We start from the raw sequence: 26989 nt of genomic DNA on the forward strand, positions 1-26989 counted from the left end.
ACCTTACGAGCGCTTCACCCCAACCACGATTCCAATTTCCGAGATCCTAACGAACATCGAGGATTCTGGAATGGAAAAACTACTCAAGGATCAGCTCGTGGACGCCACAGCCGGGCACGAACTGCTCACCTTCATGGACGCCTACTCTGGGTACAACCAAATCAAGATGCATGTCTCAGATGAAGGTCATACCGCTTTCATAACAGACCAAGGTCTGTACTGCTACAAGGTCATGCCCTTCGGGTTAAAGAACGCAGGAGCGACCTACCAGAAAATGGTGAACAAAATGTTCGCCAAGCAGATTGGCTGGAATATGGAAGTGTATGTGGACGACATGCTTGTCAAGAGCAAGCAGTCTAAGTCGCATCTCTCCGACCTGGTCGAAGCCTTCGAGGTTCTGAGGGCATATCAAATGAAGCTCAACCCTGCTAAGTATGCCTTTGGAGTCACCTCGGGAAAATTCCTTGGCTTCATGGTAAACAACCGGGGAATCGAGGCCAACCCCGAAAAGATTAAAGCCGTGATCGAGATGGAGGCACCTAAAACGCTGAAGCAGCTTCAGTGCCTCAATGGCAGGATTGCGGCCCTGAACCGGTTTGTTTCAAGGTCGACAGATAAGTGTCTCCCTTTCTTCAAGGTCTTACGAAAGAAAGGGCCGTTTTAATGGACAGCGGAGTGCGAGCAAGCGTTTCAGCAATTGAAGAGCTACCTCTGTTCGGCACCCATGCTTGCCAAGCCCATGCCGGGGGACAAGCTCCAATTGTACCTAGCAGTGTCTGACAGTGCCGTCAGCTCGGCCCTAATCAGGCAAGAGGAAGCGCGGCAAAACCCGGTCTACTACACAAGCAAGGCTATGACCGAAGCCGAGACTAGATACCCTCAGATGGAGAAGTTGGCTCTCGCTTTGGTCACCTCGGCCCGACGACTTAGACCATACTTCCAAGCCCATACGGTGGTGGTGCTCACTAACTTGCCCCTAAAGAGCATCTTCCATAAGCCAGAAGCTTCTGGTCGCCTAATGAAGTGGGCAATGGAGCTAAGTGAGTACGACATCCAGTTCGAACCCAGAACTGCGTTGAAAAGACAAGCAGCGGTAGATTTCATAGCCGAGCTCACACCACCTTCCGAGCTGAGCGAGTCCGACCTACCGTGGACAGTCTATGTCGACGGATCCTCCAATGAGAAGGGGTGCGGAGCCGGGGTCCTCTTGCTCGGACCAGGGGGTAAGCGATTTGAGTATGCCTTGCGGTTCAGCTTCCGGACTTCTAACAACGAGACAGAGTATGAAGCATTTATTGCCGGCCTGCGAATCGCTCGAGCATTGGGGGCCTCTTGTGTTAAGGTCTGCAGTGACTCTCAGCTGGTTGTGAGCCAGATCAAGGACGAATACCAAGCCAAAGACACCCGAATGGAGAAGTATTTGGGCAAGGTCAGATCATACCTCGCCCAGTTTCGAACTTACGAGGTAAGCCGGATTCCGCGAGCAGAAAATTCTAATGCTGACGCCTTGGCCAAGTTAGCATCGACGTACGAGACCGACCTCGCCAGGTCGGTCCCCGTCGAGATCCTAGATAATCCCTCGATCTTAGAGCCAGATCTGATGGAGATCGGCGCTCCAGAATCCTCATGGATGGACCCGATCACGGACTTCATTAGGGGTAACTCACCACAAGATCCCAAGGAGCGCAGAAAGTTGGCAAGGCGGGCAGCTCGGTTCGTGGTCCGAGATGGTGCATTGTACCGACGTGGCTTTTCCCTGCCTGTATTGAAATGCCTAACCCCTGAAGAGGGCTTGTACGTCCTCAGAGAGATCCACGAAGGAGTGTGCGGCAATCACTCAGGCGCCCAGTCGCTATCAGCCAAAGTGATCCGGCAAGGATACTATTGGCCGACCCTCAACCAGGACGCCAAGAAGTTCGTTAGAACTTGCGACAATTGCCAACGCTACGGGGCCATAATCCACCAACCTCCCGAGCTGCTCACCCCCATCTCGGCCCCATGGCCATTCGCGCAGTGGGGGGTAGATATCATTGGTCCTTTCCCTTTGGGCAAGGGCCAGACCAAGCTGTAATCCCGGTTGAGATCGGCATGCCGTCTGACAGAGTAGAGCATTATGAGCCTACGACGAATGAGGATGGGCTGCTCCTCAACCTCGACTTGTTGGAAGAAAGAAGAGCAATGGCCCAGCTACGCCTGGCGGAATATCAGGGCAGAATGGCCAGACATTACAATGCCCGCGTCCGACCTCGGGCCTTTCAGGTCGGACATCTGGTCTTAAGGAGGGTCCAAACGCATGTGGGTGCCCTTGACCCGACCTGGGAGGGCCCGTTTGAGATCAAGGGCATAGTCCGACTTGGGACGTACATATTGGCCGATCTGAAAGGAGACGTCCTCGCGCACCCGTGGAACGCGGAGCACCTGAAGCGTTATTATCCTTGAAATGACAAAAGGATTTTCAATGCATCTGTAAAGACTGTTCCAAAAGAATTATGATCGGAATAAATGTGATGATTTAATTTCATGCTTCCGAGTTCGACAAGAAATTAAATGGGGGACACGGACTCCCACGCGATCGCATTCCAGCAGTTGGTTCAAATTCAATCCTTCGAAGCCTAAGGGTACGAGGTGCGATGCCAAAACCACTGACGAACTTAAAATTCAAACCTTCAAGGCAAAGGGGGCGATGTGGAAAGTTCAAAATGATCAAGCCTCCGAACTTGGGGGTACGAGGAACGATATGAAGAATAGCTACGGACTTAGGATTTTAGCCTTTTTACCTTTTTAAGTTAAGGGTGAAATGTTAAAAATCCAGAGTTGGTGCAATGTATTGAACATTAAGAGATTCAAACTCAAACTTTCAAATTATGTTAATTAAAGGCGCGACCTCAAAAGTAAGCGGTGCGAGGTGACGTTAGCTGCAGTTCAAAGGAAAAGCAAAGAAAAGCGGTTGCCAACAACAGAGTAGAAGCAAATGGGAGTCTCTTTATTGAATGAAAAGCAGAGCCAAGGCTTATAGACCTTGCAGCTCTGCCCTGACACTTGCAAACAAAAAAGAAAAGGGAGGGAGAACAGCGAAAAGCCTCGTGAAGGGTGGTCGCCTAAGAGCCTGCTGGGGGAGTGCCCTCCTGAGTGGAGCCGACCTGGTCCTCTTCGGGATCGGAGTAGTCAGAGTCCAGATCCCTGACATACTGATCCACCAATGCTTGGGGGCCAGGGGTGCCGCCAGGACCAGACGCCAACTTTTCGGCATACCTCCTTTTCAGATCGCTGAGATCGATCTGAAGGTCGGGCATGTCGGAAGCAATGCCCTTCATGAGGAACTTGAAGCCCGCGTCGGAAAAATCTTTGGCAAATCCATCAAAGTCAGGATGTTGCCTAAACGATTCCTCCAGTAGGACTCCATTGCTGAAGCGCTCATTCGCCGTCTCCAGCTCGGCAGTCGCATGCTCCAGCTCCTTATTCTTCGCTTCGAGCGCCTGGAGCATGTCGTCCTTTTCCTTCAGGAGCTGGAACTCCTCCCTCTCCAGGCCCCTGGTAGTAGCGTGGGCAACTCGGAGTTGGGCCTTGCGCCTGTCCTCTTCCTTCTTCAGCAGCTTGGCCTGAGACTCCACCTCGGCCTTCAAAGTCTCCACCTCAGAGTGAGCCTTCAGCAGCTCATCCTTCATGGTGGAAGAAGCAGCCTCCAAGGCAGCGGAGAACTCCTCTTTCTCCCTCGCTGCCAGAACTTCCCTCCCATCCAGCTCGGCCTTGACAGCCAGAGCCGATTGAATGGAAGCAACGAACGCCTGCGAAATGGTACAAGGAAAAAGTTAGATCGAACTACCTATTGGGCGAAATCAAGCAAAAATGGGGCACTAGTCTTACCTCGGCGGCGTAGTCGATGGTCCTCTGCAGAACGGACCCAGGGTCGCTCACAAATTTGGACGCCCTCCTCAGGTAGCGGTCCAAACTTGCAGCTGAGATGCGGGACACCTGGTCCCTCACCCCGGAACTTGACGGCTCAATTCTGAACCGTGCCGTCACGTCGGACGTCCCGCCCATCCTGGCCGCAGGATCGTCCACCCGATCTGCAAAACTTGCGGGCCAGACCCTGCAAGCTCCGACCTCCGAGGGGGAGATCGCCTTCTTTTTCTTCCTTCTTCGCTTCGGAGGGGCTTCCTCCCTCGCCTCCTCGCCCAAAGGCGGGGCGTCCACCGCCTTGGTCTGATCCCTGGGGCGCTTCTCCCTCGAAGGACCCCCAGAAGACTCCAGCTCGATCACCGGGGCTGGATCTTCCGAGGCAGGCCCTACCACGGCAGGGGTGGCAGGTTTCGAACTCTGGGCAGCCTCAAGAGCATGGGCTCGGCCCTTAGACTTGCGCTTCACGCCGCTTGCAAATCCGCAAACCATGGCTGCGAAATAAAAACAAGGGTCAACACAAGGTTAGAGGAAAAAGGGGAGGCAAGCTCGGCATACCGAGTTCAGAGTTCAGTCTTGAGGATTCAATGGGACGAACTGCAGGGTTGTAATCTAGCAGCCCGGACTCGAGCAGCAGTTCGTCGGTCACCAGGGTTCCGACCTTCCTACCCCTCGGAAAGCGCTCCTTGTAGTATTTCAGCGTATCGAAGGAGGCTTGCGTAAGCTCGGGGACTGGTCGGATTGAAACTGCACGAAGACAAAATCCTAGTTAGACCTGAATGACAAAAGAAATTTACGAAAAGTAAGAACTATTCCGTACCTAGGTTCTCAAACCTAGTGGGGACGTCGAAGAAGGAACGACCTGACTCGTCCTTTGCGAGCCATTCCCCGGACGCATAGAACCACTTCCTCACCCATCCCTTGATGGAGGTCGGCCCCTTAACTATACCGCCTGCGCCTTTCCTTGCGCACATGTAGAACCGACCAGGCTTCTTAGCTATCCTTTTCGCCTCGAAGCACGCGAGGAGCTGGTCTACGTCCAACAGCTCGGCCTCCTCACTATCCCGAGCTCGTAGCCAAAAGAGGATGGCCAAAGCGAAAATGACACCCCACCCATTGGGGGCCACTTGAGCCGGTGCCAACCCAGTCCGGAAGAGAAATTCTTGGACAAAAGGGTGAAGGGGAAGTCTGAGGCCGTACTCAAACATTTTGAAGTAGAGAGTGACCCATCCCTCTGGAGGATTGTCAGCTCTCTCCCCCTCCTCCGGAAGCCTGAGGAGGATGTTCTCAGGGATAGCGAACCCCCTAAGAAGGGATCCGAGGTAGTGCTCAGGTATCCTAGAAGGGTATTCCAAGCCCTGACCTGAAGTGGAGGCGTCACTATCCTCCCCGTCATCGGAGATTCTGAAGTTTTCTATCTCCTCGAGCTCGGACTCTAACCTACGAGCTAACTCGGATCCTAGGTTGCTACTAATAGAGGACGACATGGCAATTACGTTCGAAAGAAAGAGGGAAGAGACCGACCTACCAAAGGTTCGAGCTGCCTTCAGATCGAACTCCAAGAATTCAAGGAACGTAAGGTATGAACTGAAGGATTGGGGGTATTTATAGCCCGTCGGAGGAATTTCCCACCGTACACGTGTAATCAACGAGCGGCTAGGATCCTCTCTGAGATCCGAAGCGTCGGAATATTTGAATATTCCGACGATAAATCTTCCGCGACGGTTGTATTTTCCCACGAATAGGAAGTCGCCACGTGCCCAAAGCAAGTCGAATGAACTTCTCTGCCAGGTCGAGATCGGACCAGACAGAGAGGGGGCCAATGTTTGGGGATGAAAATACCCTGGACACGTGGAGGACCCCTATTGGTGCTCCAAGATGGCCCATGAGTCATGCCCAGCTCGGATAGCCGAGATGGCTGCCACCAACGCCGACGAAAGCTAAGTATGAGGGCCGAGGTGAACCTGGCCCAGGTCTGACCTACCGGGGAGCTCGGTAGGGGCCGATGTGAGCAACTGTCTGCGGCGTGATTATCGGGCGTAACCGTCGGTCCCGAGATCACCGGGTGTAACCGACGGTCCCGAGATTACCGAATGTAACCGTCGCGAGATTAGCGGGACCACCACCCATAAGTAGAGGACCTCACTCCCCGATCAGGTACGATGATTTCTGGCTTCGAACTAAACTTGGAATCCGACCTATACTGACTTGATCGTCGGAGTGCTCACCTTTTTGTGCAGGTCCGCCCAAATGTTCAGGTCGGTACGGAGGCCGAGTTCGAGCTACAATCAAGAACACACTGTTGTGCACATCTTTGCATAAACATATACAAATAAAGTAAAAGGTTTAAAAGGTTTTTAAATTTCATCCCTTTAAATTAGAATTTGAATTAGTATGGTAACTAACTCCTTTACAAAATAGATTTGAAAATCTACCATCAACCTATCTATATAAATTATATAAAATTAGTCATTTCCAATATAGTTTAATTCGAAAGACACCGATTATCTTCTTTAAGATTTTTGATTGAACTCAAAATTATATCTTAAATAGACTAAAATCAAATGGCGAATACATTTAAATTAACCTAGAGTTTAAATTAAAATTTTTAAAACTATTGAGATTAATTAAAACTGAATTCAAACTATAAAAATTAAATTAAAAATTAGAAAAACATTGGCCCTACTTGAAAACAAACTTAAAATAACAAAATTTGTCATTTAATCTCTAGATTTTTAAGCTTATATCTAATATAAGTTGTTGACTTTTTAGATATTTTAGAAAATTTATGAATCTATTAGGCATAAAATTGAATTTTGTGTCTAATAGATTTATAGATTTTAAAAAATATTAAATGTATCAATGATTAATATTTAACATAAAATTAAAAATACAAGAAAATTAATAGGCACAAAATTGAACATTTTAAAAATTCAACGACATATTATACACAATTTCGAAAATTAGATACCTTAGACATTTTTTCAAAGTCCAATGATGGATACAATTTAATTCCATAAAAATAATTGCTTATTTTTTCAACAATCCTACAAACTTTATTAAATCGGTAACGGTCGCAGACTTCATTAGATTGGACTTTTCTGCGGTGGTGACGACCATTACTAAATATTTAATTTAATTAAGTTGAGACACTTTTTTTTTTCCTAGTGCTCATTCTAAATACGATCACCAAAATTCTTTAGGTTATTTGAGTTGTTTTGCTTATCAGGAAGAAATTAACTTTAATTTTTTTAAAATGTGTTTAAAATTTTTCTTTCAACCTCAAAACGTCTATTTTAATGTCTAAACTTTTAAAATATCTATTTTAATCTCTGAAATTTAGAAAAATAACATGCTTTTGGATATGTGTATGTATATATTAACATGACATGTACTTAAACAAATATGTTGAGACGAATATTAAGTAAGAAGATATTAGGTGACAAAATAATATACCATAAAATAAAATACCCATTTTGAGAATTAAATATTAAAATAGTTATTTTAAAAAAAAAATAGTAACTTAAACCAACATTTTGAAATTTTAGAAATCAAAATGGAATACACGTCGAAGTTGAGAGTTAAAAATGAGATTTAAATAGTAATAATTAAAAAATGGTACTTTTAAAGGAGAAATCTCTTTCCTTTATTATTATTATTACTACTTTTCATTTCGTCTCCTTTTTTGTTTTATATTTTATTCCTTCTATTCTAGCTTTTACTTTCTTAAACATCCACTTTTTCTAAATCTAAAAATTATTATTTTAATAAATATGCTTATATATTTAATTTCTTCACCTTCTTAACGGCTATATTTCTCCATGTAATTGATATATAATTGACATATATCTTCAACATTGTGAGTTCGATCTCCTGTACTAAAAAAAATCTCCATATAATTAAATAAAAAAATTTAATTTTTCATTTAAGTCACTGTCACAACGTTAATAAATTATGTTTTCTACTCATTTTTGTGTATAAAGATTATGTATTGTTTACATTTAAACCTTGCAAATTAAAAAAATAATTAAAATTTCTTAAAATTTGCTCCCTAAGTATTTCTAGATTTTGTCCTTGAAATATTTACATGTTTCACAAAAATTATAATTACGATGGAAATTCAAATCAATTTTGTTATAGAAGCAATTAGTACAGTTACGTATATAGAGATAAAGAAATCAAAGCAAAAGATATTTAAAGATATTAATTTTCTTTGTAGGGATGCACCTAAATGATGTATCCCTACATGATGTGGAGATGGTGACATTTTGTCCCATCACCTAAATAGGGATGGAGATGGGGATGGGAATACGTTCGTGTCTTTAATCCTCAATCTCGTTTATATATATATATATTTCTCTCTCACATTTTTACTTTATAGTTCTTTGTCCGTTTCTTTTTCTTTTTCTTTTTTTCATAATTTGTAATGTGAATTATGAATTCCGAGACGTTGGTATGAAATTTAACATTAGTGGATCCCACATAGTTTGTAAGGCAAAGACGTGGTGGTCGTTGGAAAATGGTAGGAGAAAGAGAGGAAGAGATGAGGGGAGGAGAGAGAAAGTACCATCACTTACATATATATTATTTAATTAATATAATTTGCCACATCAGCCACCACAATAAACAATTTAATTGCAATTTGTCAGGTCATTTTAATATTAGTTAATTAATAGTAAAAAAAATTAGGGACCATTTAAAATTATTTCTCAAACTTTAGGAACTAAAAGTGTCATTTTAAAACTTCACGGACCAAGTTGACACCTACTTTAAACATCAAAGACCAAAAGTGTTCATTTTGAAACTTCAAGGACCAATTAGACACCTAACTCAAACCCCAATGACCAAAAGTATTTATTTTGAAACTTCAGAAACCAAGTAGACACATGTCTTAAATCTCGAGAACTAAAATTGAATTTTGCCCTACAAACTATGTAGGATCCACTAATGTTAAATTTCATAACAATGTCTTAGAATTCATAATTCACATTACAAATTATAAAAAAAAAAAAAGAAAGAAACGGACAAAGAACTATAAATGAAAGAAAAATCGGGGACCAAGTTAACATCTACTTTAAACCTCAAAGACCAAAAATGTTTATTTTGAAACTTTAAGGACCAATTAGACACCTAACTCAAACCTCAGGGATTTCATTTTCAAATTTCAGGGACCAAATAATGACGAAAAGTGTTCATTTTGAAACTTAAGAAACCAAGTAGACAATAGACACCTACCTCAACAGGACCAAAAATATATTTTGCCATAGTTTTTAATACGATGTTGATGTGACAAACAATAAATTAGAAGGAGTATCTATATTGTCGTTGTAGTACTAACATTTTTCTCGGACGTGTTCCTTCAATTAGGCTAAATTTGTACAAAGTTACTCAATCGATTAGAAAAATCTCACCTTCATTTTTAATCTTTAAAATTGTCAATTCTATCTTATGTATTTATTTTTGCCAATTAAATTCTCACGTAAAATAACCGTTGTTAACAAAACTATGTCGATGCTTGTACGTAATATTTAAGTAAATTAATTTATAAGAAGAAAATGATAATGACTAAAAGAATTATTTAATGAGATTAAAATAGAAGGTTTGAAAATTTAAATTGATAAAAACAAGAAGTAAAATTACATTAAAAAAAATGAAAATGACAGAGGGGTATAAGAATTTAAAAAATCAACCAAATCCATTAAATTGACTTAAATATCATACACCAACTTTCTAGCCCCATCACTTTATTGCTTTTGCAGAGCCTACACTTGGGAAGGTGACTAGAAATTTCAATTGAAATTAATTAAAATGAACAGCCATTTTTACGGGTACTAAATTTTCACCGCTAAATCGATATTTTCAAATGTCCATGAATTCAATATCTAACACGAGGGATGAATCAACCGTTCTATATATGATAAGAAAAACGATGAACATAATATCATTAAATTTATTTAAAACTGTGAAATGTTATTTTGTTAATTTAAATATTTGTTATGATTTTTTTAAAATTTTTTTAGAATTATTTATCGAGGTTAACATTTTATCAATATAACATTGAAACCTATATATAAAACTTTGTGTATAATAAATGCTATCTCATTTAATTTCATATAACTTAAAATTAAATGTGATTATTTACTATAAACTATGGGGCGGATATTTCAGCATTTGACTTACAAAAAGGTCACTATAATGAATTAATCAATTAAGTGGGTAAAATAAATAAAATATAGTTGATTTAGTTTTAATTAGTTTAATAAATTTTGATGATTTTTTTTTTTGAGAAATTTAAATTTTGATGATTGGGATCTTACTGATTGGAACATGAATTAACTAAGTTTGTGCATGTCCCAATTCATTGTAGTAGTTATAAGGCAACTTTAAAACTACTTTTGGGGAGTTTGGTTCCCATGTTGCTATGGTGTATATTTTGTCTTTATTCTCTTCTAAAATACATTAATTTTTATAAGTAAATCAATTTAATTAAAATTATATGTAATAAATAATTAATTCATATATCGACAATTTTTTTTCTAGTTTTTTTTTCAAATGATCCCAAAAAGATCTAATTTTATTTTGTTCTTGATATCTATTTCTAGCTGTTTTTTTATTTTATTTTATATAGTTGTTCATTTTATTTCTACCATTTTTATTTACTTTTTGTTATCACTATCGCATTTTTAAAAGACAATTATAATTTTATATAATTATTTATTTTAATTTTATATCTTCTTTTTAACTTATGAAGTTAATAGTTTTTAAGCAAGTATTATTTAAAAGATTTTCACTTTGTAATAATTTGTAATAAAATGTAATTGTCAAATAAAAATAAGTGGAATTTAATAGTAATTTTTTATGGTAATTAAGTAATCAAAATTACTTAAGATAATAAATAGTAAAAAATTAAATAAATTGTTGATAGCATTTTCTCTACAATAAAATTTATGTCGAACAAATTTGTATATTCTTGTGTAGACTTTGATAAATACTTGGAAGTATTTTTATAAATAATTGAATATTTATTTTAAAAATTAATCATTGGAAAAAAAAGTTGGATGGACAGATGCATTAAGAATAATATTTTATATATATTTCCTAATTCCATAAAAAAATTGACTTTTATGTAATTTAAATTATTTTAATTAAATAATTAGTTTACAAATTATTTAAAAATAAAAAAAAGAAAATTAAAACTCAAATAACCGAACACAAGTTTAATAAAGTAAAAACGAGCATAGCTCAACGGTAATTGAGCTATACCTTAAATCAAGAGATTGTGAGTTCGAATAACCTGAAAAAAAAAAAAACAATCCAAATTTAACACCAACCACTTAACAAATCTAAATTTAATAAACCTATTTCATACAACATGACGAAACAACGAACCAAACACCCGATTATTTCAATGTCTACCTTGTAACCAAAAGAAATGTTAAATTACATGTAGCTAATTACACCCTATTCAACCCAGAGATACTTATTGGAGCTTGTTGATGTACTTGATGAGCTCTCTTTATTTATATATTACATTATAAACATATTCCCTAACCATAAAAAAGTAGAATCCAAAGTGAAACACAAACTAAAAAAATTGTGAACAATCAAAATCTTTCTCGAATGGTTTGGCAGGAGAGCTGTCTTAGGATTTCTGGCAATGTCTATGAGTCAGGAGAAGAAGATCTGCACAGTGGCTTCTATATCTCTCTTAGAGGATTGACAGAAACTCAGCCCGACAACGAAGGAGGATGAAATGAAATTGCGATAAACGTCGACAAAGAAGCAGAAAAGTAACAGGTCAGGCCCTTGATTTCAGTCTGCTTAAAAGTATTTGTAAGAACCTTTTCCTCTTGGATACGCGACAACACAAGCGTATGAGCTAAACAAGCCTCTAGCCACTTGAATTGAATCCAATCACACAGATGATTCAATTTGAAAGGGAAGAGTTAGAATGATTATCTTTGAAGTCAAATACCACAAGTAGACAAAATACTTATTATACTCGAGGTCGAAACACTCCATGGTGACCAACCAAGCTTCGATGTTTCTTAGCAATACATCCTAAGTTCTAGGTGCAAAAGAATACACCAAGGGGGTTTGCGAAAGGCAAAGGGGTAGAGAGAAACATCTCAATTCTATTCGAATTCAATGTCTTCAAAAGAGTACAAGGGGCCGCACAAAGGTTCCTCCTAAAATTCGAAAAGATATTGTTTACCCTAATAAAGTAACGAAAATAGTTTTTTTTTTATATAAATAAGATTAAATCTAAACCACCAAAAAATTTAAGACAAAATCTTCAATCAACTAAGGAAATTTTCCTTTAAGTGACTAAGAACGGATGGCAAGAAAAGGGGCAAGGGTTGGTGCGCAGGCGTCGAGGGCTGATAAGGCATTCGGGCATGTCGCTAATTGCAGGCGTGGGCGTGGCGCTGGGTAGGCAGAATGGCAGACGCATGGGCGTGCATTGATGGGTGTTGGTGTTGGGTAGAGAACAACGAAACAAGGAAAAATGACAAGAACCTATAGACTGAAAAATGAGAGAAAATACCATGTTTTATTCAATCATAGAAGTGTCTTTTTATAGGCTGATACAATACTGGAAAATCCTAAAAATACTCAACAAACCAAAGCAACTAATGCCACTAAATGAGACCTTGTTCTTACTAACAAACTAACAGAGATTTATGAAACTAAACTCATTGGCTACTAAAGACTAGCTAAAAGCATTTTGTGTTATGAATCGCTACACCTCAACATACCCTCTTGATTCATAACTATACACGCCAAGATAAGTTTTGAACTTGACTTGTTTCTCACAAGAAAGAAGCTTCGCGAATATGTCTGCCAGATACCCATGGGTGGTATAAAACGTCATATTTATCAAGCCATTTGCTTCCAAGTCTCTAATAAAATCAAAACGAATGTCGATGTGCTTTGTTATTTCATGTAATGCTGGAATTTTTGTGGTAGCAATAGTGGACATGTTATTGATAACGCTGCGAAAAAGAGTTATTTTACTGAATATTTGGGTAAATCTGTGCATAAATGTGAGGATTTGTGTATAAATCGCATATAGAAATGAGGAATTGAGTAGAAAAGTAAATTAACATGTTTTAATTCCTTGAGTTGATGAAAATTGTTCAAGTTCCTACTTATTTTCTCCTGTTTTGGTTCAATTTTGCATAAGATGGAGCTGAATAAATCAATTGGTTAAAGAGCAGCTCAGCCAAAAGAGAATTGCATGAGCGTTGTTAGGGTTTCACTGAATGAAAGACAATGGAGTCAATTCATATTTGTTTAAATGGAACAAAATCGTGTAGCCAAGTCAAAAAGAGCTTGTTTGAAGAATCCCAACCCATTCCCCCCTATTTTGGTGGGAAGTTCAACCTTTTTGAAGGCCTTATATAAGGGAATCTCCCCAGTAGCATTTTCATCCTCATTTGCTTCATTCTTAGGTTTAGTTTTCGTTGATTAGCTTTATAGTTCGTTGGACTACTCGTTGTTTCGAAAGAGAAGAAGGTTAAGCTAGAATATTGAGTTGGTTTTTAAAAAAGTCTCTTTACATATTTTTTTCTATTTGGTACGGGAAAATTGATTTATGTACTAAAGTCCAACTTTTGGTTAGGTAAAATAATAGGAAACCAATATTGAGATTTTTCTATTAAAAAAAAAAGAATGTTGTTGGAGGGGAAGTCATTGAGAATTGTCTGGCGATTTTACAAAAGACAAAACTCTAATATAAACTGGTATTCTAAAAACATAGTGCTCGTCCCAAAAAAAAAAAATATATATATATATATATAGCCCGAAAAAGTTATTGATTTTATACCGTTTAACTCATGTAATATTTCCTACAAAATCGTTACTAAAGTCCTAACCTAGCTATTACTCTGAGTTGTAATATTGTAACTTCAAAAATAAGACAAGTTCAATCTTAAATAATAATAATAATTATTATTATTAAAAAAAAAAACCCATTCTTGAGTAGTTTATGGTAACTTACCTGAAAATGGACCTATTTAAATTATCATTATGTTATGTTATAAAAACAAATTGCCTTATAAAATTACTAATATATATATATATATATATTATTTTTTAATTTAGAAACATCCTTCTTTCAATATGTAATTAATGGCATCCTAATTAAATACCGGATAGAAAAATCCAATACACAAAAAATGAATTTAAAACTTTTGAAAGATTAAAAGGAAATTGAAAAATGATAGAAACACATGTCACATGCCAAGTAAAATTTCATATAGTTGTAAAATATTACATTATAATTTTAAGTTAAAATGCCATTTTGATTTCTATATTTTATTCCATTTTAATCCATATACTAATAAATCTTAAAATTAGTCTAGAGATTTTATTATTTTTGATAATAAATATTCAAATTTATTATAATTTATTACCCGTCCCTACTTTCAAATATCTAAATTTGGTCCCTATTTTAACAGCATTTTTATTAAATAAAAAGATATATATTTTTTAAAAAAAAATTTCAAAAATCCATCCCAAACACAACACACCATATCAATCAAACCCATAGATTTGTACACAAATTTTGACAACATTTAGAAATATCCAAAACTCCTCAATTTTCGCACATCCAAAAATAGGAAAAGAAAATAGGCATTATTCCAATTAATTCACCACCGAGTATCTCTGTTTTTTCTTCTGATTTTCAAATTTCAACCGCGGCGTCAAACCGACATGTCGTCCGGTCTTATCTCTCTCCTCATACTTCGCCAACACTTCCTCCCCGCCGTTTCTTCCCCTCCGAAAAATAACCAAAATCTTCGAACCTCCATTTTCTCCTCAAACCAAATCCTCCATTGTTCTTATTCTCTCCCTCTCCGATCTTCCACAAAACTCATTTCGATCCATTCCAATCGCATCGCGGAGCCCTAATTTCCATCAGAAATCGAACCCTCGTTTCTTCCGCATTTCTAATTAGGTTTCGCCATGAGCTGCAGAATCCGCAACAAGACGACGCTCGATCATCAATTTCCGATCGCCATCTGCTTCTGCTTCTTCCTTGTCCTCATTTGCTCCACCAATTTTTGTTCCGTCCGGGCTCAGGACTACTCTGAGGACTACACTGAGGACTACGACTATGGAGATGATTCCGGCGTCAATTCCGCCACCGGCGCCATCTTGGCCGAGCTCGTTAACGATCGGATTAAGAATTTCACCGCCATCTTCAAGGATGATATCAATAAGAATTTCGGTTTCTGCATTGCCGACGCGTTAGTTCATTCTTCTTTTCCCTTTATCATCTTCGTTTTGCGATTTCAATCGGAGGAGTTGTTCTTCTTCTTCTTCTTCTTCTTCGTTTTTTGAAAATTTTGAATTTCGTTGCAGGAATGTTGATTGGGATGGAGCCTTTAATTTCACCGGTAATTCCACCTTCATTTCAACTTGCGCTAGAAAGAGTAAAGGTAAACTTCACATCCTAAGCCAAATGCTAAATTTTAAATTCCTTTTTGTTCTCGTTTCTTGTTTTGTTCTCAGTTTTTCTGCAAATTGTCTAATAAATACTTTTTTTTTAATTAAAATATAACCTAATAATTTTGAATATTTTATTTTCTAAAAATTAATTCTCACATAAAATTGTGATTTTGTTTTTTAATTTTAAAATTTGGTCCTTAATGGGTTGGGCCTTGTTAAACCTTTTAAAACCACAGGGATTAGATTAAAATTAACATTAAGTAGTAAATTGTTAGAATTCATAGAGAATTTAAACTCTTGAAACTAGAAATGATTACTAAATATATTCTAATTTTTTTTTCTCCAAGAACAAAAAGAACAAAAACAAGAAATATTACCGACACAATGAAAAAAATAGAAACAAGAATCAATAAGCAGGAAAACGATAATCTAACGTTCCGTTTTCTTTTTCTTTTTAATAAATTGAAAAAAAACTGGTAATTGTTTCTTATTTATTGTTTTTTTTATTTAAAGAATTTTAAATCGCATTGAATAACCATTTTTTGTTTTTCGTTCTCTTAAATTTTAATTTAAAAAAGGTAAAATTTTTATATAAAAAATAATTTTTAAAATTAAATATTTATTTACCATTTTATAAGTCAAGAATGATATAATATAATTTATATATGTTTCTGAAATTATAAGAAACAAGAAACTTAGCCCATTTGATAAAGTTCCAGTTTTTTTCTTTCTCAATTTTCAATTTGATTGAGATTCAAGCCATTTGACAACCAACATTTGTTAAAAACGAAAAACGAAAAACGAGAATTAAGAAACATGAATAGTTGCGTCAAAAAAACAATTGCACCCTCTATACTTTATTAAAAAAAATAGAAACTAAAAACAAGAAACAAGATAGAAAATGGGAATTAGGTAGGGTACGGGTAAATTTGCGGATATTGTGATTGTGAGTAATGGAAGTTAGTAGTGTTTGTTCAGATCTTCTGACGAGACTATGCACAGCAGCAGAAGTGAAATTTTTCCTGGACAGTTACTTCAGCAGCGGGGCGTCGTCAAAGAGAACAAATTACCTGAAACCAAACAAGAACTGCAATTTGTCTTCATGGGTTTCTGGGTGTGAGCCAGGATGGTCTTGCAGCTCTGGAAAAGGCCAGAAAGTTGAGTTCAATAATTCCAAAGTTATCCCTCAAAGAATTAAGAGATGCCTCCCCTGTTGTGAAGGTTTCTTCTGCCCCCATGGCATCACTTGCATGATTCGTAAGTATCACTATTCTCCATCTCCTTAATTACCTTCCTTTCGCTTTCGCCGAGTGATTTTTGGTTCATTTTGGTCTCTGACGTAAAAAATACACTACGGGTCTCTTCGCTCGAGACCCGTTTATATATGGTATGCAGTAAAAAATTTATTTGTCCTGGGAAGTTTAAATAAGTTTTTACTGTATATTATATATAAATTACAAATGAGAACGATTTTCAACTAAGTAAAAGTAAAGATAAAAATTTTTATATGATTGCACATGTTATGCATGTGACATATGTTTTTTATATTTCACGCCCCATTTAATAGCCATTTTACGTTTTGTTTTAGAAGTTAGTTTTGAAATCTTAGCCAATTTTAAAACGGAACATAGGTTTTTACAATTTCACCAACATTTTTATTTCAACCTAACTCATTTGAATTCTTGACCACGAATATTGTTTTATGTTCTACAAAAACAATTAAATAAATAAAGTACAAACTAATATCTTCTTCTTGTTTGTTTAAAAACAAAGAGAGAAATTTCTCAGCCATCCCACTTTTTGTCCTAACACATTCTCCATATTTACCCCATTGAAGCTTGTCCATTGGGTGCTTACTGCCCACGTGCAAAGCTGAACAAAACCACCGGGGTTTGCGAACCGTAAGTTCTTCCTTCCAACATCATTCGGTTTTCTGTTTTCTGTTTTCTGTTTTTGGTGCGTACATATCTATATTGTTCGTGTTTTTTCGTGTTGTAGTTATCATTATCAGCTGCCACCAGGCAAGGTAAATCACACCTGTGGAGGAGCAGATGTATGGGCAGATATTTTGAGTAGCAGTGAGGTATTCTGCTCAGCAGGATCATATTGTCCTTCTACTGTCCAAAAACTTCCTTGCAGTAGTGGGTATTGATAAACATCCTACAACTTCTCATCATACACACACACCACACATATATATATTTTTAACTTCAAACTTTTTTCTGCTGCCATTTCTCCAGATTACTCTCTGGAATTTCATGTATATGATGTTTTTTCTTTTGTTTTTGTTTTTGTTTTTGTTTTTGTTTTTTTGTTTTGTAGGTATTATTGTAGAACAGGTTCAACTTCTCAACAAAGTAAGTTTTCTTATTGTCTGAAGTATTTTATTTTTTCTTCTTTAAATTTGAATTTTTTATATTTATTTTTATTTTTTTAGTACAACATATGGGGTGGGGATTCGAATTCACGACTTAGATAGGTGTATTAACAATTTGATTTTTTTTATTGATATCAAATATAGATGAAAATGGATGAAAACCATTTTTCGGTTTTTTAGGAAACTACTATACATATATATAGAGAGAGGATATAAACTATAATCCAATAAGTATAACTCCCTTTCTTTGTATTTATATGCAACCTATTTTTTTTTTTTTTGTATTTATATGCAACCTACTTTTTTTTTAGCACAAATTAATATCATACTACAATGCCCCCATTCTCGTCAAAAATTAGAATGACAAAGAATTAAAACAAAAATGAATCAGAATAAAATATAGGGGAACAGGGATGCTATTTACTAAAAATTATATAGAATCAGAATTAAAAGGACGTTACCAGAGTACCCATTTATATTTCTAACTAATTAAAAACATATTAATTAAATAGTATGAAAATATAATTTTTTTAATTAAGAGAACAATAACATATTATAAATTTTGTCAACCCGAGCATAGCTTAATCGGTTGAGATACCTATTTCCAACCAAAAGGTTGTGAGTTCGAATTCTCATACATGAATTCTCATCCACACATGTACTAAAAAAACATTTAATAAATTTTAATTTATTTATTGCTATTTTATTTTGCAGTAATATTTTTTATTTTAATAATTTAATTGATATTGATAAATAATAACTAATTAAAATAACAAAAAAAAGGTTAATATATTTTTATTAGAATAATAATTAGTGTTACAGTTATTAAAAATTTTATTGGTTATTAGTTAATATAAATTAAATGTTGAAAGTAAGATTATTGTTAGTATTTATTAATATAAGGAATCCTGTTTTCACAATTTAATTTATACTAATTAATAATAACTAACTAAAATTAAATAATTGATAAATTAATAGAAGTTTGCAATATTTTATAATAAAATCACATAAGCTAAAAAGTTATTGTAATCTTTTATTAGCATAAAATTTATTCACAAAAATATAGATTGATTTTATTGGTATATGTTGAAAAATATTAATGTTGTATTTTATTTATTTTTTAAATAATAATAATAATGTTCTATTTTAACAAATTAAGTAATAATTATTTATTAGGAAAAAAAACCAAGGGAAATTTTCTACTAGTATAGGAGTAACTACTCCCTTTGTTCACACTTGAATTTTACCTTATCAACAATTCTTTAACGTTGGTGGACTCCACGTCATTTTTAATATGAAACTATAAGCAATAAATGAAAGAAATATTTATACTCTTGCAGTAGCAAAAATTTTCCCATCAAAGAGTATAGTTGTAAAGCTACAAAATAATTAATAATTTCTAATGAGTATAACCCAAGACATCTACTTTTTTCCTTGTTGGAAAGCTCGCGGGTCCTACATAAAAAGATGAAAGAGAAAAATTATAAAGTTATAAAGTAATTAATAAAAGGTCGTGGTTCCCACAAAATAAGGAAAGGAAATGAGATTGACTATAATTTTTATGGGAGTGGATAGAATTTTCCATATTTTGGAAGAGAATGATTCCTCAATTTGAGGTGGGTTCATCCCAATTAACTCAATTCCTTAATTCCTGCACGTTGCAAGCCACATCTATGTTAACTTTGCATCCATGAGAGGAGGGGTTCCTGCACGGAGTGCATGCGCTCTTTGCTTCATCCTTGTTTACATAGTAATAGTATGCATGTATCCTATTAGATGGTAGAACTAGGTTTGTTTTTTGATGTAGCATCTCGAATAATTAAGTGGCTAAACCTTTTGCATTATCCATGGCTTGTGTGCTTACTCTAATCTTTATGATAATTGCAGAATGCTTTCGGATGGCAACATGTACACCAAAGTCAGCCAATCAAAATATTACTGCATATGGTGTCATGCTATTTGTAAGTGGCTTTTAATCTCAACAGTATATTTTTTATGGATCATAAATTCAAGTTTGTGAAATTTTGGACTATCACATCATAATCGAAACCTCATAAAGTTGTTCCTTTTGTCATTCCGACCATTTAGATTTTGGTGGGCGTAGCCAGAGATTTTCATAGGGAGAATCGAAGTTTGACGTTATAACTTTTCATATATACACACTTTCGGTTTTGATACGTCACATGTGTGAATGCAGGCTGGACTAAGCTTTCTTCTGATCATTATCTACAACTGCTCCGATCAAGTTCTCTCAACTCGGGAGAGACGGCAAGCAAAATCTAGAGAAAAGGCAGTCCAAAGTGTAAGAGAAACAGCACAAGCCCGTGAGAAATGGAAATCTGCAAAAGACGTTGCAAAGAAACATGCAGTTGAGCTACAAGAACAGTTCTCTCGCACATTCTCTCGCAGAAAATCCACAAGACAGCCGCCAGAAATACCCAAAGGTCCTGTCCAACCCAAGCCTGGGACAGATGCTGCCTTAGGACCTTTGCCAATGGGTAATTTTGATCATTTTAATACCATTAAATTACAAGTTTGTTCTCTCAACTTTATTATTTACGTATCTGTTTCTCAATATTTACTCCAATTATTTGCCATATCACGGAACACAGGAGCATCATCTACAACATCGAAAGGAAAGAAGGGGAAGAGTGACCTCACGAAGATGATTCATGCAATTGAGGATGATCCTGATAACCAAGAAGGCTTCAACCTAGAAATAGGGGATAAAAACATTAAGAAGCAAGCACCAAAAGGGAAGCAATTGCACACACAGAGCCAGATATTCAAGTATGCATATGGTCAAATTGAGAAGGAGAAAGCCCTGCAGGAGCAGAACAAGAATTTGACGTTTTCTGGAGTCATCTCAATGGCAAATGATATTGATATTGAGATAAGGAAAAGGCCCACGATTGAGGTTGCTTTTAAGGATTTGACTCTCACTTTGAAAGGGAAGAAGAAGCATTTGATGAGGTGTGTTACTGGGAAAATAATGCCTGGTAGAGTTTCTGCTGTGATGGGTCCATCCGGGGCTGGAAAAACAACATTTCTCTCTGCTTTGGCTGGAAAAGTGACTGGGTGTACCATGTCTGGTATGATTCTTATCAATGGAAAAGCGGAGTCAATTCATTCATATAAGAAAATTATTGGATTTGTGCCACAAGATGATATTGTGCATGGGAACTTGACGGTGGAGGAGAACCTCTGGTTTAGTGCAAGATGCAGGCATGTCTGTTTTTATTCTTCTACACTGATTTTTTTTTTAAACTGCTTTAAAGTGAAATCACTTTTGATAGGACAAAGACTTCCCTACTAACTAGGAAACAAGAATCTTCCTCTGTCCTCAAGTTTCTCACAGGCAAGAGAGAGGAGTGCAAAAGAGAAGAGAAGATTTATATTTTCTATTCTTTGGTATACTGGAGGAAATTTATTGTTGTCCAGTCAGTAGGGAAACACTTTTAACTCTCCTAAAAAGTCATTCCAAACTCACGTTAAATTAGTTTAGACGGATTGAAATGGTTTGTGTGTTTTAAACTGGTTTTGTTGTTGTTGTTGTAGACTTTCAGCTGATCTGCTCAAACCAGAGAAGGTGCTTGTAGTTGAAAGAGTGATTGAATCTTTAGGGCTACAGCCAGTAAGGGATTCTCTTGTTGGGACAGTGGAAAAGAGAGGGATCTCCGGTGGTCAAAGAAAAAGAGTAAATGTTGGATTGGAAATGGTGATGGAACCTTCTCTTCTGATTTTGGATGAGCCAACTTCTGGTCTTGACAGTTCATCTTCACAGTTACTCCTTAAAGCACTCAGACGTGAGGCGCTTGAAGGAGTCAACATTTCCATGGTTGTTCACCAGCCGAGGTAAGCAACTCTTACCGGACTTCATCCGTATGGTTTGAGCTTAATTTCAATTTGGTCCTTATGATTTAAAAGTTTCTAATTTAGTTCCTATTGTTTGGTCCTGTTACTATATTGTGTGCATAATAGGCTCGTCTTTTCTATTTTACTTATTGTGTTAAGGTTTAAAGCTGAGTAAAAAGTAAGTAGAGGTAGACGGGTGAATTTTCAGTTAGGTATTAGGAACAACGTGTGAGGTTTGACCAAATCTATTGACCAAATTGAAATTTATAGAACTTTAGGAAATAAATTAAAATTAAGCTCAATCCATAAATTTTTAACCTATATTTAAAATATGGGCCAACTAAATTGACTTATGATAACATTCTTCAATCTTTGAGTATTTTTTTTCAATTTAGTCCCTAAATTTTTAACATTTTTCAATTATAACTTTCCTAATGGTAAATATTAAAATTGACTTATGATAAACTCAAATGGCATTGTACTTGGTGAGTCAATAGAAATTTAGCAGATGGATTAGGCCACCTAGGCACCCAAGAGAGGGAAGTTTCTAATTGGCAGAATTTCAACTTTTCTTCTCATTGATAGCTTGATTCCTTTAATTTCTGTCAACTTACCAAGTATCTTAACAAGTAAGCTTATCATGAGCTAATTTTAATATTCACTGAGGAAAGCGTATGATTAAAAAATAAATGTGAAAACACAAGAGAAGAGACTAAATTGAAACGTTTTATGAGCTGAAGATAGATAACACGTCTGTTTTTCCCCTCTTGTCTTGTCTGTGTTGGATGCTTCAGCTACACGTTGTTCAGAATGTTTGATGAGTTGATCCTTCTAGCCAAGGGAGGATTAACAGTGTACCATGGGCCAGTAAAGAAAGTGGAAGAGTACTTCGCCAGCCTTGGGATCACAGTCCCAGAAAGAGTCAACCCACCAGACTATTTTATAGACATTTTGGAAGGCATGGTGAAGCCAACCACGACCACGGGCATAACTTACAAGCAACTTCCAGTGAGATGGATGCTCCACAATGGGTACCCTGTCCCCATGGATATGCTGCAGAGTATCGAGGGCATGGCGGCTTCGGCAGCAGAAAACTCAAGCCATGGAGGAGCTGGTGAAAGCTCTGCCGAGTCGCAGTCGTTTGCTGGAGAGTTTTGGCAGGATGTTAAGCATACTGTTGGGGTGAAGAGAGACATTATCCAGCTCAATTTTTTGAAGTCTAGTGATTTGTCTAACCGTAAAACTCCTGGTGTCTCCCAACAATACAAGTACTTCCTTGGAAGGTATGTTCTATTCTCCTTTTTCGTTCTCATTTCTTGTTTCTCGTTTCTCGCTTCTCATTTCTTATTTTATGAGAAATTCAAACCCAAACTCTAACAATCTAACCCAATTGTCAACACAATGTCATTATTAATTTGATACGGTGGGTCAAGGAGGAGGGTCTTCAGTTTTGTCGAAACTTTACATTATTTCATTGATTGATTGGAAGAAGTTTTCCATTTTGAAATGGGTGTTGATTTATTTGCAGGGTTGGGAAGCAGAGGCTTCGGGAAGCCAGAACACAGGCTGTAGATTTCTTGATTTTATTGCTTGCCGGAATATGTTTAGGAACTCTTGCTAAAGTGAGCGATGAAACATTTGGCTCACTTGGATATACATACACTGTCATAGCTGTCTGTAAGTTTTTACTCTCTATCTACGATTCAATTCATTCGAAATCTGATCAATTTGATCCGGGAACTTTGAGGATTGTGTCTAATAAGTTCTTGAACTGTCAATTTTGTGTCCGATGTGTCCCAAACTTTAGAAAGGGTATTAGACACAAAATTGAAAGTTTGGAGGCTTGGTTGTTACAAAATTAAAAGTTCAAGAACCCGTTATACACCTTTTAAAATCTTGGAAATCTATTACACACAAAATTAAAATCTATGGATCTATTAAATACTTTTTAGAATTTAGAGATATGCTAGACACAACCCAGTAAGTTCAGGGATCAAACTTAATATTAAATTACAAATTTAGTCCCTAAATTTGTAGGATTGTGTCTAATAGATCCCTAAAATTTTAATTTTGTGTCCATACGTTCCTAACCTATTTAACATTTCTTACAATACATGGACCTATTATTTTGTATTTTATAGGATCTTTACCTTACAACTCTTTGTTCAATGAATTCGTAGATTTAGAGAAAAAAAAGTCTAATAGGTTAGAAAGTTCAAGAATCTATTAGACACGAAAGTATAAGTTTAGAGACATAATCAACATTTCTTCACGTTCAAGGATTTACTAGACACAGTCTTCAAAGTTTAGAGACTAAATTCATAATCTAACGTTTCTTTTTTCGTTTTTAATTTCAGCCCTGCTGTGCAAGATTGCAGCTTTGAGATCATTTGCATTAGACAAGCTGCATTACTGGAGGGAGAGTGCCTCTGGAATGAGCAGCCTGGCCTACTTTCTTGCAAAGGACACAATTGACCATTTCAACACAATCATAAAGCCTGTTGTTTACCTCTCCATGTTCTATTTCTTCAACAATCCCAGATCTTCTATCACAGACAATTACATAATCTTGGTTTGTCTGGTTTATTGTGTCACTGGAATTGCCTATGCATTGGCCATCTTCCTCGAACCCGGCCCTGCCCAACTCGTGAGTCGAAATTTTTTTGCATTTTCCCTCATCATTACACTAGTTTATTTCTTTCTCTAATCTTGGATAATAGGGAGTTCGGGATGTCTTTTGAAAACAAAAAAGTTATTTTTAACTGACTCGCTTTCAAAAGAAAACTAACAGAATGTTTCACTTAAAATTTTATTAAAAAAATACCCTTTTTAATTTCATTATTCATTTACTAACATTTTTCATATGAAAAAAAAAAATTCATTTTCATCCAAATCTAAAAATAACTTTCATTGAAGTCCAACGTAGCAAAAGTTATACGATATTCATTGATGTGGCAAATAAGTTTGATTGGCGTGATCATATTTTTTTTTTTCATAAAGTATCGGTATGACAAGTCATATAAGTTGAAAAACATGACTTTAGACTAGATTTCAAGCATTATTTCGATCGATATCGAGATATTTACAAGTATAAACACTAAATAAAAAATTAAGATTAAAGCATAAATTAATAACCTGTTAATGGTTTGCTATGTGGAATTGCAGTGGTCAGTACTTCTTCCAGTTGTTTTGACACTAATTGCAACTAACAATGATAACAACAAAGTTGTAGAATCCATAAGTGACCTCTGCTACACAAAGTGGGCTTTGGAAGCTTTTGTGATAGCCAATGCTAAAAGGTAACTTCAAATATTGACATTTCTTGATATATATCTCTCTCTCTCTCTCTTCTTTTGGTATGTTGAAATTTCTTTGTTTCCAATTCTTAGGTACGACGGAGTATGGTTGATAACACGATGTGCTTCTCTATTGAAAGGTCATTACGATCTCAAAAACTGGTACAAATGTTTAGTTTATCTCCTTATTACAGGAGTACTTAGCCGTGGAGCTGCTTTCTTTTGTATGGTAATTTTCCAAAAGAAGTAAAATATTGTAAACTAACATTATTTTTTTTGTACATAGAAATGGGGACATGTTTTTAGCTTTTGAAAGAGTGTCGAGGAATTGCTAGAGATAGATATATCTAATCATGCTGGAATGTTTTAGACCTCGTGAAGGTTAATCATGATACACATGCATATCACCCACCCTCTTCATTCTAATACAAATATTAAACTCGAGACCTAACAAGTGAACTTTTAACATTATTGAGAACTTAATAAAATGATATTACTAGAAAACTATCTACCACGAGAATTTAAACCCGGTATAGAATAGAGGTGTGAATTCGAGCAATATCTCTTTCGAAGATGTGTTATTAGTGGTTTTATCAACTTTTCTACCTTATTTGTCTTGGAGAAATACTTGTAAGGATTAGGATGTAGTCTCATATGTTAAAATAAAGTTACGTATTATATTCAAAGTAAAAAAAATGAACTTGCAAACCTATTATGTTTTTTTGTTTTTTATTTTTAAAATTAACCTTATGAAAATTATTTATACCTTTATTCTTTTAGTTTTCTATTTGTTAAAAATAATTTCTAAATATTTGGTAATTTTTAAATTTTTGTTTCTAACTCTTTTAAAATTTTGGTAAAGAGGAGAGTAGTAATAGCATATATAAGCATCACATAAATCTTACTTATTTTTAAATCTTAGTTAGCTAATAAATTATAGATTAAATCTAGGTCGTTCAATCAATTGGACTATAAAATTAAAATAAAACCTACATGCCCATTTCAAATAATTGAAAAATTAAACTATTTCTTATTTTTTTATGGCTTCCTTGTTTTAACTTATTGTTGTGTTGATAATTTTAATCTTTATAACACTAAGATAAATTTTAATTAGTTCCAAGTCCATTTAATATCATCACAACATCAATTAATTAAATTAATTAATTGAGATTAAGTTACAAAAGAAGGAGTGGGTGTAAGCTAGATATATAGGCTAATTTCAGCCTAGCCTATTAGTTAGAAACCTCACAGTTGGGCCTTCCTCTTTGAACAAGAGCCAAGTGTTATGCATGAACTAATCCTAAGGCAAAGGTTGACCTTGTAAAGAAACGAGAGCCATTGAAGATCATTGATAAACTCGAGCGATTCTTCTAAGAGGTACGATTCTCGCGAGCTAACAATACAAGTACAGTATTGCTCGGTGCGAACTAGTGGAGTACTGTAGATGGCTGGAGCACCTCATCTTGTCATTACTTTATCGCTCATTCCCAATAGGTCAAGGATTATTTTAGATTTCAATAATTTTCAATTCTCACTAATTTTTATGTTGTGTTACCCTAGCTGCCATTCTCGTTTCCCACTTTGAATCTTTCTACAGTGTGCTCTATTTACTACTCTTTTGAACTCTTTTCTCTTTACCAATATCACAATTCATTTTATATTCAATTATATCGTTTAAATTACTATCCAAAAATACCACGTTCAACCTTAAGAAAAATATATCAATTAAAGCTACATGCCTTGTTGGGAATATGTCTTTTACACCTCTAGTTGAATTTTACTTAACTTTCACCTCACTTGCCCTCTGACTTATTTATTGCATTAAATAGATAAGTAGATTCCACTTATATTTTTTACCATTAAAAATGAGTTAAATCAAAATTAAAGTTGGTGGGTAGACAAGTAATTTTTTAGGAAAGTTAGTATAAAAAAGTCTACTTTAAGTAATATAATAACAAAATTTTCCCTTTAAAATTGCTTTAAATATTTATAATAGATCTTGGAACTTTTAGAGTTGTGTATATTTAGAAAGAGTTAATAACTCTTTTAACTTGCGCATCTAATATATTCTTATAGTTAATTTTATAATATAATTAGAGTGTCACGT

General features: G+C 35.8%; 1 protein-coding gene across 1 annotated transcript; it reads left to right on the forward strand.

Moving 5' to 3' along the window:
* The first annotated feature begins 14495 nt into the window (after nucleotides 1-14495).
* ABCG28 (ABC transporter family protein) lies at nucleotides 14496-25187 on the forward strand. Its single transcript, XM_022297185.2, has 15 exons — nucleotides 14496-15152; nucleotides 15268-15344; nucleotides 16333-16611; nucleotides 17192-17255; nucleotides 17353-17499; nucleotides 17677-17711; nucleotides 19619-19692; nucleotides 19929-20229; nucleotides 20344-20956; nucleotides 21290-21586; nucleotides 22381-22869; nucleotides 23115-23263; nucleotides 23944-24233; nucleotides 24752-24885; nucleotides 24976-25187. Exons 1-15 carry the CDS (start codon nucleotides 14869-14871, stop codon nucleotides 25130-25132), a joined length of 3390 nt encoding a protein of 1129 aa, XP_022152877.1. The 5' UTR covers nucleotides 14496-14868; the 3' UTR covers nucleotides 25133-25187.
* Nucleotides 25188-26989: the final 1802 nt, after the last annotated feature.

This window comes from Momordica charantia (assembly GCF_013281855.1).
Source record: "Momordica charantia cultivar OHB3-1 chromosome 3 unlocalized genomic scaffold, Mcharantia_2.0 BLBB01000003.1, whole genome shotgun sequence".
NCBI classification, from domain to species: Eukaryota; Viridiplantae; Streptophyta; class Magnoliopsida; order Cucurbitales; family Cucurbitaceae; genus Momordica; species Momordica charantia.